The sequence below is a fragment of the Myotis nattereri genome, assembly GCF_964212035.1.
Source record: "Myotis nattereri genome assembly, chromosome: 6".
Classification (NCBI taxonomy): Eukaryota; Metazoa; Chordata; class Mammalia; order Chiroptera; family Vespertilionidae; genus Myotis; species Myotis nattereri.
The window spans coordinates 85,023,129-85,037,764 of record NC_138081.1 but is presented as its reverse complement, the minus strand read 5'-3'; the positions used below and the strand labels follow the sequence as shown (position 1 = coordinate 85,037,764).

At 36.7% G+C, this 14,636-nt stretch overlaps 1 protein-coding gene across 2 annotated transcripts in view; it reads right to left on the bottom strand.

Annotated features, from left to right (window-relative positions):
* The window catches only part of TRDN (triadin), a 270,709-nt gene extending 256,654 nt beyond the window's left edge, over positions 1-14,055 (bottom strand). For both annotated transcript variants that reach the window (XR_013996185.1, XM_081094750.1), the window contains exon 1: positions 13,515-14,055. Coding sequence is in view for 1 of the 2 variants with exons in the window: in XM_081094750.1 (XP_080950876.1) it covers positions 13,515-13,536 (22 nt within the window). In the remaining variant the exon portion in view is untranslated. The remainder of the gene's footprint in view (positions 1-13,514) is intronic.
* Between the last annotated feature and the right edge of the window lie 581 nt (positions 14,056-14,636).

Below are 14,636 nucleotides of genomic sequence, written 5' to 3'. Positions count from 1 at the left end.
TGAGCCTTCTGAAAATTTGTCCTTGGTGCATAAGAGAGATTTATAGTAACTAGATAGGCCCTGTTATATTAGTTTTCTAATGCTGCCATAACAAATTACCACAAACTCAGTGGCTTAAAATATCACAAATTTATTTACTATCTTACAGTTCTATGATTCAAAAATCCAGAGTGGGTTTCAAGGAGCTCTAGGGGAGAACTGGTCTCCTTGCTCTTTCCAGCTTCCACAGGCTACTGTATTCTTTAACTCATGGCCTTTTCTCTATCTTTTATATATATTTTTTATTGATTTTAGAAAGGAAGGGAGAAGGAGAGAAAGTTAGAAACATCAGTGATGAGAGGGAATAATCAATTAGCTGCCTCTTACATGCCCCCTACTGGGGATGGAGCCTGCAACCTGGGGCATGCCCCTACTGGGAATGGAACCTTGACCTCCTGGTTCATAAACTAATGATCAACCACTGAGCAATACCAGCCAGGCCTTTTCTCCATCTTGAAAGCCATTAGTTGCTTATCAAGTGATATCACATCTTCTAACCACAGTGAGGAAGATTCTCCACTTTTAAGGACTTCTTTGATTAGAATAGAACCACTCATATTATACAGGACAATCTCCCTATCTCCAGGCCTTTAATTTAATCACATCTGAAAATTCCCTTTTGCATTATAAAATATCACATTTACAGGTTCTGGGGATTGGTATATGGATATCTTTGGGGGCCATCATTATGCAAACCAAAACTAGTATTTTCTCTACTCTTTATCAATAGACAAAGTGAACACTTCTCTATGCAAAGTGTTGTCTAGACCTGTTCAGCAGAGCAAAGTACTGTGAGGGGTTCCTACGTATTGAAAGTTGCTTCAATTTGCTGGCCCACAACCAGGGCATCTTTTAAGAATAATAACAAAATATAATGTCCACTCACATTTGGAAAATATCCAAATGGGTGGTAATTGAGAATCTGTTATGCCAGGTCTAAATGTTAATTTTTGAGCTACTGCCTATATAGTCTCAGATAAGGGCCACTATATATTGGGGATTACTTCTTTATCTCTAAGTAGTTCTTATTATTTATTTTCGTCCTGTTCTTTACGATACCCAGTTTATGTACCTCATGGGGATAGGTGGATTTCTCCTGAAAAAGAAGCGGGGGTATTTCAAGTAGAGGTCACCTTTTGTCCATGTACAGTTTTGTCCATGCTATCCAATTTGATTGAACAAGGTATGTTCTCTATGCTGAATGTACCTTTTTAGTACAGAGCATAGTGTCATGAAATAACTATACATTGATGATAGAACCATTGAATATTAAATTAAAAGAAGAGGGATGATCATTGACAATTTTAAAAAATGCAATGATAAATGAATTTCAACATTCTTAGAATGAAATACTGTACAGAAAGAAAAATAACAAACTACTGCTACATACAATGAAATAGATGAGTCTTACAGAGTATTGAATCAATGCAGCAAGGTATAAAATAATACATACTCTGTGGTTCCAGAGAGAGAGAGAGAGCAAACTTGGCAGAACTAAGCTATGTTGTTTGTAGATGTGGAAGTCATAAAACTATAATGCAAAGCAAGAAGATTGTTATCCAAAAAGTCAGAATAGTTATTCCCTGTGGGGAAGGATTGGAGAAGGGGAGTATTGATTAGGAAGAAAAACTGAAGTGAGAGTCAGTTGGTGGGTGGGCAGATGGAAATATGCTTCAAAGGTGATGGAAATATTGTTTCCCGATGTGGGTATGGGTTATGTTTAGTAAATTATATATAAATGTATGTGATGTATGCAGCTTTCATTGCCTATATTTCATGAAAATAACTTATAGAAAAATTAAAACCATTTTAAAAACTATGGTGGCCCTGACCGGTTTGGCTCAGTGGATAGAGCGTTGGCCTGTGGACTGAGGGGTCCCAGGTTCGATTCTGGTCAAGGGCATGTGCCTTGGTTGCAGGCACATCCCCAGTGTGGGGGGGGGGGGGGTGCGGGAGGCAGCTGATCAATGTTTCTCTCTCATTAATGTTTCTGGCTCTCTGTCCCTCTCCCTTCCTCTCTCTGAAGGATCAATAAAATCTATTTTTTTAAAAAACAAACTATGATGACTTGCTCTGGCTGGGTAGCTCAGTTGGTTAGAGCGTCATACCAGACAGGGCACATACAAGACTCAACCAGTGAATGCATAAATAAGTGGAATAATAAATCTCTCTCTCTCTCTCTCTCTCTCTCAAAACTAATAAAACTAAAAACTGTGATGATCCATTATACATGTCTTTTAACACTGAACTGATGGCTGGTCTCTTGAAAATCAAAAATTGCCATGGTTATCTAATTCATTTTTCAAGTGTAAATAGAGCACTGTGGATTTTGGCTTCTAGTTAGGTCAGTGTTATCTAACAACTTAATTTTAAGTGAGTCCCTACATGGTTAGCAAACACATTTGTCATTTTGGTAGTGACTCAAAGGATTAAAAGAAAACAAACATTGGAGATGCTCTAAGTGGACATGTAGAGTTCAACATGTCCCAATATAGGGTGACTATGAAGTAAAGAAATGTAATCCACACTCGAGTTTATTACTGAGCTTCTATAAAACGATGTGAGGCAATTTTGCAAAGTCCTGCCTTTCAGTTTACCCATCAGAGCTGCTTCCACCTGTGCCTCTCCTCAAATTATGCTGTCACGTCAACTTATTAGCTCAAGTACACAAAAATAAGCCATCACCTTTCACTGGTTTTTCTCAAGGGGGAATCACATCATTCCATTTACTTGTGAATCACTTTGCCCCAAATTTCCTTAAAATTATTGTCTTTTTTTCTTTCTCCTGTAGAATTATAAATAGCAAATCAAAGCAGCCAGACATAATTACATTTCAGTAAAGATTATATTTGATTCCAGAAAACTCTAATCGCTGGACCAGATGGCTATAATTAATATTCTGACTCTCAGTTGGTAATTGACAGGAGGATTTTAAGAAGACATTCCCACTTATAGAAATCTCTTATTTTTACTTAAAAAGAATCTCCTGTGTAAGATTAGAAGATAACTAAGCCAGGAGTTTCTCATAGTTGAGCATGTTCATTCTAGTTGGTCATTAACTGGGATGTAGGTTAGCATCCCTTCAGGAAAATGAGTGGATTGAGGAGTCAAAATTGTGGTGATGGGTGCTACTGCATGCGAATTATCCTGCAATGTAGAAAGACCTTTCTGACAAATTCTCCTGCCCCAAATGCCAATAAAATGTGTCTCCTCTATCTTTGATTCCTCAACATAGAGCATGAGGTCAAGATATAAATTTAGTGAAAACTTATCAAATAATTATTTGTTAAATAAATTAACCTAGAACTTTCAGGATCTCGGGATATTGATGAAATTCAATTATTTGCATTTTCTTTCTGTTCCTGTCTTTTTACTTAGAAATACTAACTTAAGTTTTACTTCTTTATGAGAATCACTCATCAACCAAGTTCATCTATTTTCCTCTTCCTAGATTTCTCTGATAATCACATCTCATAACAGTTTATTTATTTATTTTATATCAATCCATTCTTTAGTTGTTTCATGTGTATAAATGTCTACTTTAGACTTGAGTGGTAAGAAACCAAGGATTCTATCTCAGAATTTTTATATATAACTAGAAGCCCTATGCATGAAAATTCATGCAAGAATAGGCCTTCCTTCACCCAGCTGCTGGCACTGGCCTCCCTCTGGCACCTGGGACCCGGGCTTCCCTCCTCCAACACCACTGGCAGGCACTCAGGACGAGGGTGGCTTCCCTCCCGCTCCAGCTTTATCCAGAAAGATATCCAGAATGATGTCCAGAAGGATGTCCAGAATGACGTCCAGTCTCATTAGCATATTACCCTTTTATTATTTATAGATTTTAACTGTTACTTCTTTTAGATAATTGGAACTTCTAGGAAACAGCCTTGTATCATCTAGTGATTTATGCAATTATTTCATCTCTCCTGAGTACTACATTTGTATATATTTCATTTCAAGAACATCCTGATAAGACCACTAGTCTCTAACACTGGTTCTCATAGTAAGAACTTAGAACAACACTGACCATAGAGTTAGTTTTTATTTAAAAGCCTATTTCTCATTATTAACTGCTGGGGTCCAACCCCAGCAGGTCCAGGGGTTCCCAAAGCTGTGAACGGAGTCAGCGAAGACTATCCACCCTCTTCCTACGGTGGAGTCTGATCCGTCCCGAGTGCGGGGCGCTTACCTAGGGGTCCCTGTTCGGGCGCCATATGCCATGTTCTCTCCAGCGAAGTTCTTCTGTCTCTAGAGAACATTCTGTGTAGGTTCTGTGCCAATTTCTGTCTCTCTTCGTTCTGTCTTCTTACATCTGTATTTATACCAGTTGATTCCAATCCCATCAATCTCTATTTCAAAGGATAGGGCGTTTCTTATCTCCATTCCAGGGAGTAAAGATTATGTAGCTTAAGCATGATTGTTCGTAGTTAAAGTGATTAATTACCCACCTGGCACTTAGTTAAGAGGTTTTATTCCCTCCCTAACTTCAGGGGAAAATCCCTACCTGGGGAAACAACCTTTCTCAGAGACCTTGGTTAAAACACATAGTGCCAAGAAGGTGAGCAAACATTTTAAGAACAGTATGCCATATATGCCAGGTCCCTTGAAACAGCAAGCATGAGCCGGCTCCCGGCAATTAACCTAAAGAAGCTTATTTAATGAGTACCTATCTAACTATTATTTCATCATTTCTTATTTTTTTATATTTTTATTGATTTTGGAGAAGGAGGAATTGGGAAAGAGAGATAGAAATATCAATGATGAGAATCATTGATTGGCTGCCTCCTGCATGCCCCACACCAGGGATCAGCCCACAACCGGGGCATATGCCCTGACCTGAAATGGAACTGTGACCTCCTGGTTCATAGACTGACACTCAACCACTTTATGCATTAGAAGTGGTGCTCCATAAATACAAATTAAGCTTAAAATAGAGTATTTGGGAATGAAAAGCAGCAATGGAAATAGAAATAATGGGAAAACTATACAGGAGAGGGGCGGGGGGAAACCTCGAAATCACAACAAACAACAAGTTCAAAATAAGTCAGGACTCTAAGACATCCAACCTTTTCAATATTATTAACAATAGGATGCCTTAATAAAAATAGAGTATTTAAACCCAGATTTTTACCCAATTTCATAGCCAGGGAAATCTGTACCTTGGCTTCATCCCACAGACCTATCCCCTACAACTTATCTCCTTTTTCTTCATTTCTACATTGATCCAACCTACTCCTAATCTCCTTGTTCTTTGTCCAGCCATTTACTTTCCCATCAATGGCATGTGCAATGCAGATAAACAGAGTTAATGATGGGGCACTCTTTATCATTCTAAAACTATTTTCAGCCTGTTTCAATGTGTTCACTAATTATAAAATTTATGAACGATAGCATGACTTTATTCAACTAAATTAAACACCCATCATTCATAAAACCAACTGTAGTCATATGTGTTTAAATCTGTACAGTCTTAAGTTTCCTGATCTTTTTTTTTCTTTTTCAATCTACTATATTAGAGTCAGGGACTTTGTGTTACTCATATTCATGTCCCCATTGTCTGGCATTCAGCCTAGTACATAATAGGTGCTAAAATATTGATTACAACTGAAACTCTGAGGTGACCTGCTTTATAAGTCTGTTTATAAGTTGGTAATTAATAGAATCTAAAATTTTGTTATATTTCAAATGGACTTATTTTGTTTATTTGCTTTCCTCTAAACATAGCATCTAATACTTCTGCAGATTTATATTCACAAACTTGTGTGGTGTTTTTGTTTTGTTTTTTTACCATACTAAGATAACTGAAAGATTCTATAGTACACTCTCTTCCTCCCAGGTAATTGTACATAAGTCAAATAGGAATAAGCAGGGACAAAAATAATAGCTCCAGCACTGAAGGTCAAAGACGCAACACTTGGTATTTACCATTTCTGTCTTGACATTGTATCAAATATCTACCACAGAAATTCTTTTAATCACATGATGATTTTATTCTAAAAGGTCACAATAAATATTCCAGGGAAACCTTGAGAAAAATGTATTTTGAGAGTTTAAATAAGTGGAAACTGATTTTCTTACATCCAATGTGCTAAGACCCTTTTTAAAACTAAGTTCTAAATATTAAGCGCTTTTTCTTTCTTTCATGTGTCTCAACATTTCAGTAACTCATAGTGGAGAGAGAACAATGCAGCAACAGAGTATGACAGGTAAAACCAGTCCATTGCAATGAGCTGTAGCCTCCTGCCTCCTGAATAAAGCCAGATTCCCCTATAAAAAGCAGGCTGCTGAATATAAATGAAGTTTGTTCCTATAGTTAAAACATTGTATCTTCAATTTGTTTAAGTGAAGACCACATGCCCCAGCCTCTGTCATAGCTACCAGATTAGAAAATACTTAAGCCATATATATTTGCTAATGTAATGTTTAAGTACATTGTGAGATGGGCTCTGTGGTTTATAAGGAAACAGCTCATTTACATACCAAAGGATCTCTCAAAATCATACATTCTGTGAGTCTTTGACAGCTTGCTTTAGCAAAGAGATGTGGAAGGTTTGATGTTTAGAGAGCATCATTTGTACAGAGAGAAGGAGAACTTTACTCATTACACATATGCCAACAATATTCTTTTTAACTTCCTTTGAAGATGAAAAAAATACTATATTTTTGTGTCAGGAAGTTCATCTATCTTTGAATAACCCTTGCTTGGGGCAATATATGTTTATGTGACACTCAAGTAAACATTTCCTAACAGATATTGTGCATGACACTCAGATTATCCGCAGGGAATCAAAATTGCGGATGGCAACAAACTTAACTTTCACAAATCTTCCTAGAACTTGAAGATGAACAGAACCTAAACTCTATAAACTTGCAATAATTGTAAGATATTAATGCATAGTTACCAAAAAAAGGTTTTCACCTCATTTACAGGTTTTAAATTGCATTTCTAAATATATTCTTTTTTTTATTTGAAGGAAGAAAAGAAAATACTGTTTTAAACTCCATGACTGTAAAACCAAAAGCTTAACAGAAAAATCTTAGCCATCTATGCATTCTCCTTTCAAATTGATATATTCAACCCAAAGGTCAATGTAGACGATTTAAAACTTGCTTAGTTGCACCATTTTATGTTTCTCTCATATTAAATATTGTTAACTGATTAAAAATTAATGCAAACAGTATTGGAGGCTTTAAATCTCTAAGTATTCCTATGCCCTTGGAATAACTGAATAGGCTCAATTCATTTTGCATTGTAAAAGTAGCATGATTTTTAAATTATAGTCACAATGATGACCAAAAATAAATAAGAAAAAACAAAAAGCACTTAAGGTGGCAAACAGAACATTTTCCCTTGGTACTGTGTGCTCAAGGTGTGCGGGGTTAGGGGGTGGGGAAGAGTCACTATTACAAATAAAAAAAAACTACAACAAAAAGATTCTTAATGGAATCCAGCTAGGACTGACACTAAAAGAGATATATTTTCTGTTCACTTTCACTGCAGATTTTGCACCATGGTTGCTTTGCACAATTAAAACAATATAAACTTAATTTTACCAGTGGGCAAGATCTTATAAAAAGTTGAAAAAATTATCTGGCCATGTGACACACAATTAACCAAGATTCACCCACTAGTTTCTGGCCTGGCCCCATGAGGCTCTCCCATCCTCCCCAGACCACATATGGTTAAGTAATAGGCTAATGCTTGAAGCCAGGTTTCTGACTTGAAACCCCACACACTTTCTACTATGTCACACTGCCTTTAATTATTTTAATGCTGCCTTCTCTCAGCTCTGCATCACTTTTTCTATCTGGTTTTCAATGAACTATATCGCCCACTGATTTTTACAATCTGCTTTCTTCACTTTTTCTAAATTCAACTTGAGCAGTACAGAAGGTCAAGTAGTTTAGTCAGAACGATCAGGTTTATGCGATATCTGCCTTCTAGCCTTTCAGAGTTTCTGTGATATTTAAAAGAGATATTCATGTAAGACCTTGGCCCTTAATACCCTGTCAATACCGAGATGTTTCTGACCACAGTGTTTCTTAGAATTATTTTACTTGCATCATATTGGCTCCTTAGGTTTTTAAGTTCTTAGGTTTTCACATGGACCATCTCAAAATAATCTGTTACTAATTAATGTCTCTAATTAATGTCACTGATAATTTGGAAAAAATTATATGAAACTAACTTCCATATTTTCACATTATAATGACTATATTTAAAAATCGGCATTTCCTTGTCTGCTGTTACAAATGTAATGTACATTTCTGGACTCCTCTAACATTAGTATATTTGGTTTCCATTTCAATAACAACAGACTGTTCATTTTAGAGAATAATTTGCACTTATAAAGAAACCAAATGCCCAGTGCACGAATTTGTGTACCAGTGGGGTCCCTCGGCCTTGCCTGCAGAATGGGGCCGAAACCAGCTCTCCAACATCCCCTGAAGAGTCCCAAATTTTGACAGGGTGTAGGCCAGGCCAAGGGACCCCATCAGTGCACGATCAGGGCCAGGGAGGGACGCAGGAGGGCTCCAGGGCATGTCCAGCCGGTCTCGCTCAGTCCCGATCAGCCGGACCCCAGAAGCAAGCTAACCTACCAGTCAGTGCATGTCATAGTGAGCGGTTGAGTGGCCTTAGCATATCTTTAACATATTACGCTTTGATTGGTTGAACGGATGAACAGACGACAGGACACTTAGCATATTAGGCTTTTATTATATAGGATTTGGTGGTCAGTAAATTCACTTACCAATATGTGTGTGTGTGTTGGTCAACAGAGCCAAATATCAACAGTACAATGATTAAAATTTTTTTGATAGCCAAATTTTTTAAACTTAAACTATATGGGTAGGTACATTGTTATTAACTTAATTAGGGTACTCCTAAGGCTTAGGAAGAGCCACACTCAAGGGGCCAAAGAGCCACACGTGGCTTGCGAGCCGCAGTTTGCTGACCACTGTGTTAGTCTATAATCTTCTTTGGCATCTCTTTTTGTTCCTAATAACTTATTTAAGGGAACTTGGTTGTTTGTACTGTAGAGATTCCCATACTCTGGATTTTGTTGACTTCATGTTATGGAATAGTTCATAGCATATTCTGTACCCCTCTGTTTCTTGAAAATTGGAGGCTATATTTTTTATTGTTGTTCTTTTCTTTTTTTCTCCTTTTATATTTTTTTATTTTCTTAGTCCTCGCTATCATTGCCCTATATTTTGCCAACAGCTTCCCTTATTGTGGTTTCCAGGCTTTTATCCAAGGGTCTTTGCATTTTGCTCTAGTGGTACATAATAATAAAAGAATTCTAACCTTGCATTTAAATGACCTGTACACATATTTTCATTTAACTGTGCTTCTTACCATCATGATTTCCTCCAACTATACTGGCTTATTAATTTCTACTTTAAAAATGTGTTTCTGCATCTAAAAATGATATTCTGTGGTCTCTTGTTTTTCCTGGAAAGGAGAACATACGTGGAAGTAATTAGACTTGAACCTAGTTCTTTATTCTCTTTCTCCTCCTGCTACAAACAAGTCATCTCCACTTAGGCCAGAGTAGCTGCTCTTGGTTTTGGTCAGAAAAATACAGATATGTAAGTTGGATCTCTTCCTTCTTTCAATTTTACTATCTGTTGCTCTAAATGGTATAACGTCTGTACATAGTTGTTAAGTAGTTTAGCTATGAATTATTGAACTTTTTCCTTGAGAGCAACCATGGTTCCTCGTGTGCTACAGATTCTGTCAAAGCAGTGCATTGTGTAATATAAAAACCCGCTCATAGGTTTGATACAGAAGCAGTGAAATACGCTTGAACTAATAGTAAGAAAAGAATATGCAGTACAATAACCCTTCTCCTGAATCCTGAAATTATATAATAGTTTAGAAGTTGAGAGAATGACATAACTTATAACTTAAAAAAAGAATTTTTCTCAACTAAGTGTTCTAGTAATGCCAAGTTAATTATATATATTGGACTTCTATCAACAGGAATCCATTATGTAAATATTTTATTTCTTACTATTTTGGAGGTCTTTAGACCAAAAGAGCACAATTATTGTAAACAATAATTTGTTTATGTATTAGTTAACTGGCAATTTGAAAACATTACATACTTTTTAAACTTATTTTTTAAAAATCTCCATCTTTTTAACAAAGCTATTAAGAATTAATTAAATGTCATTTTATTAACAAATTACTCAAAATGTATTTTGCCTAGTGATACATACTGTCAAATAGATGCTGAAATTGGTAGTTGAAAATTCATATGGACCTCAGAAGGGAAACTAACTTAGGCACTTGTCTAGGAATAACTGAGCCTCTACAAAGAAGATAGAAGGTTATTTATAGTGTTAAAACTTAGTGCTGTTTGAGTCTGATCCAGTCTGTGGCTGGCTCTAACCTACCCAAAGTAGCACTGGCCAAACCAGAACAGGGACCTAGTGTAGGCCCCCATTAACCTCCAAATTCATACCAGGCTAACTATTAGTATTGAAGTATTCAATGTGACTTTGGGATCAGAGATGTGGTTGTGAGTCCTAGCTACATCATATACAGCTGTGTGAATTCAGGCAAATTTCTAACCTCTCTAAACCTCAGGTTCCTATTCCTGTCTCATTTGGTTGTCCTGAAGATTAAATGATCATAAAGCAAGCTTAACACTGCGATTGATATATAATGTCTTCTGAATAAATGTGAAGTGTTATTATCATTGTAATTATAATTATCTTTATTAATTTATCAAGGCCAGAATCAAAAGATGTTGTTTGCCTAAAGTCCTTTGGTGTTCAACTTGGTCCTAGTTCTGGTTACTCTATGTTCTGTTCTTGAAAGACAATTCCATACCTTGCATTACTTCCTTTCGTTTGTCAGATAAAGTCATCGAGCTTGGAACATGCAGTGGAAATCTACGTGAAGAACTGGGTAAGGTTTAGAGACATGTCCTGCATTATGGTTGAATAAGCTCTGGGATACACCAACGGAGACATGAAGTGTATCATCAGACCTCCTGTAATTATTAATGACCATGGAGAGTCATATAACTGCATGAACCTCAGTTTTTTCAAAATTTGAGATGAGGACAGTGAACTAGAACTCTATAAGAGGCTACTGAACTCTAATTTTCTTAAGTGCTACGATGATGTGTTTGCTTGTTCTGTGATAAATGGATCAGAAGAGTAATCAGTAGATGTCATAGGCCACTAATGCAGTGTTTACATTGCAGTAATGTGTTCAAAAGTGGTGCAAAAGAAATATAGCAGGTGAGAGGAAAGAATATTCCAGGTTGTACCAAGGCCCTGTAGAAAAGTTCACTTCTAAAAGAAGGCTAGATGAGACACAAAAAGTGAGAATTGTGAAGACAAAAAGAAAAGTGTCTAGTAGAAGCAATGTGCAAGAAACTTTAGATCACCACTGAGAATGACTGAAGTGCTAACCTTAAAAGTTAAGCTCTGATTTGGCAGTCTAATTATTATTTGAGAAATGTGATTAATAAATCATCCCAGAAAATGATAAGAGCACATAATTGATGTTCAGATGACATAGGTCCTATGAACTGCTAAAGCCAGGGAGTAGGAAATGACCATCACCCAGGAACTGGGTGGCATTTTTGCATTTTTAATTTCTTTCTAATTCAATGATTTTTAATGGGTGACTCCAGGAGGTCTTCCAAGAACACTTTAAACTCTCCCATGGGGAGAACATAGAAAAGTTCTATTTCATATTGAAGAATTCTCCTGTAAAATGTTTTACCAATTAAGTGCAAAGGTCTACAGAGCATAATCTGCAGACAAGCCAAAAATGTTTTGGCCAAGTGACCTCCTGATTCAGCTGGCAGTCCTGTGCAGAGGTAGAGAAATATATTCATAGGTACCTTAGCAACTTGTGCCGGGCTAAGCAAGAAGTTTTTATAGACAGCACTCTTTAAGACAAACCAAAGGCTGGATGACTCAGAATATCTAAGGAGTAGGAAAAAATGCTGCTTATATTTAGTTAGCAAGTTCACAACTAAAATGAGTGAAGAGGAAACCTGATATCCTTTTACAGAAAAGAGAAAACACAAACTAGATTTCAGGGAACGAGCTTCTAATCTTGGCAATACTGTGGTCTTGAGCAAGTCACCGAACATCTGAGCTACCGTTTCTATTTCTGCCAAGTCGAGATAATAATGCTGACTTAATTGAATTGTGTGAGGTTTAAATAAGTAAATACACACAAAGCCCTGAGCAAAATACCTGATATACAGGGAAATCTCTCAGCAGTTGTTTTTGTTAATTTAGGGTATCAGACTAAATGTCTCAATGGAAAGTACAAGTAAGATATTTCTTCTGATAAATACAAAAAATCTCCAACTCTTATGTCACTGTGTGTCCATAGAACTGTCTGTCCACAGCGCCAAAACCTCAGGTTCTATTTTTTAGTTGTCTGATTAAAAACAAACCAACACAGCATTCAGCTTGGAAGCTTTTGAGAGCACCACCTGTCTGATTTTCTTACAGCTGTCAGAAGCAAATTTTAGATCCACCTCCCAAATTTTTACACCAACTAGAACCGGATTGTGTCTGTGTTCAACATGCTTGAGTTGTTTTAAAGTGTCTTTTTAGCTTAAGATATTATATATATAATTATATATAATTAGACATATATATAATTAGATATATACATTTGTATATTTACAACTAAACATACATTTTACATATAATACATATGTAAAACAATTACTACCATGGTGAAATAATTAAATATTATATGCTTTATTTATCGCATGCACCTTTTCAGAATAAGTATTGAAATAAAATATTTGTTTTAAAATAAAGATAGAATTCATCCTTTAGGGGGGAAAGAAACATGAGTGCATAAAAAGAATCAGAATACAGCCAGTTTAAAATTGCTTTATTTTGGAAATCACATTGATCTGTAGTGATTTTCTGTCATTCCAAACCTTGTCTCTAGTAAAATATAAAAAAAGAACTTTGAGGGAGAACTTATATCTTAAATTGTATACAAATCTGTATGTGGGTGTATTTATATACTCCAGTTAGAAAGGAAACATAAATTAGGATTTCTATTTTAAAATACCAGTAGGCAAAATACTCAAATTCCAAGTTGAAACATGAAATACAACCTTTTAAGTTCATTGTGGTCTCCACGCTTGCAAGCCTTGTATTTTTGCTAGGTGAGATATCAGCAATGTTACAAGGCCACGGCTATTTATAGAGGTGTGGGTGACACTATTCACTAGTGGGGCCTTTGGCGTAGCAAAAAAGTTTCCACACGCAAAATTTCCGAGAAACCTCTCCCCATTCCCCCAACACACCGCTCTGCCCGCCTCTCAGGCCCCAAATCCCCTTCTCTGACCCCGTATGGAGTCACTTGATCAAAGCAATGAACTAAAAACAAGATTTTAAGTCGGCACATTGACTGTCAATCTCTACTTTGTATTCTAGTTGATACTATCGGAAAATGGTAGCAGTACCTTCCGCAGTGATCTCAGTCATGGTGTTTCCAGAGAGGAAAAGGCAGGCCAAGAGTCCGGGTCTAGTGGTACTTCGCAGAGTACTTTAGGATTCGGGAACTCTGCTGGGGGCGTTCTGGGTGCAGAGTGAGGGCTCTTGGTTTTCCTGGCTGTTCCCGCTGCTCCCTTGTGTCTTCTTGAACTTGTATCTTCTCTGCAGAGTTCTTTCTCCCCCTGGAAACAACCTGAGCCCTTTCCAAGCAGCACTTGTGGCTCAGGCAGAAGTATCAGCTTCGAATAAAAATAGCCTCATCTCCCTAGGACTCTGCAGTACTTTTTTTTTTTTTTTTTGGCACTGGGAAACACATACACATACACACACACACCAGCTCCCCAGCCCCAAATAGAGATAGGCAATAAAAAAATAAAGAAAGAATGAAAGAAGGAAAGGGAACTGAAAAGTATTGCTTAATCCCTCGCAGTTTTCCTAAGATTATTACAGTTCTTGGGGTCTACATCTGAAAACATGAAATAAAGAGTTGAAAGTAATCTTATCCATGATAACTCAGATTTATTCTTAGTGTCCTTAATGCTCAGAACATTCCTCTTCCCCTTATTTGGTGTGGGGAGGGCCCTGTAATGTCTAGCAGAGGCAACGGGGAAGGTAGTCTTAAGTCATTTTCTCCACCTTGACTCCCTATTAGTCTAAATCCACTGAGCAGGTGCAGTTCTTTATATGGGCCTACATTTAAAGTTGCAACTATTAAATCCTGAAGCTTCCTTGTAGGAGAATAGGACTATCCAAACACTAGGCAATAGGAAATATGTAATATGAACTTATATTAACATTTGAGAACAGATGAATTACTCAATTTTTTGTTCACTTTAATATCTTACTAAAAAACAAAGTATCTGAACTTATGTATGCACTAAAAGAAAGGGAAGGTGGCACAAAGTTTAGGAATCTCCAGCCCACATTTTAGTAAAAGATTTCATCTTTTCCCTACCTCAACTTCAAGAAAAATAAAATAAAATAAAATAAAATAATGATCATTGCTGCTAACAATTAGCCCGATTGGCTGATTAGCATTTTATCTTTCTACTCCTAGCCAAGTGTTAATGAGCAGGGAAATATTCAATGGT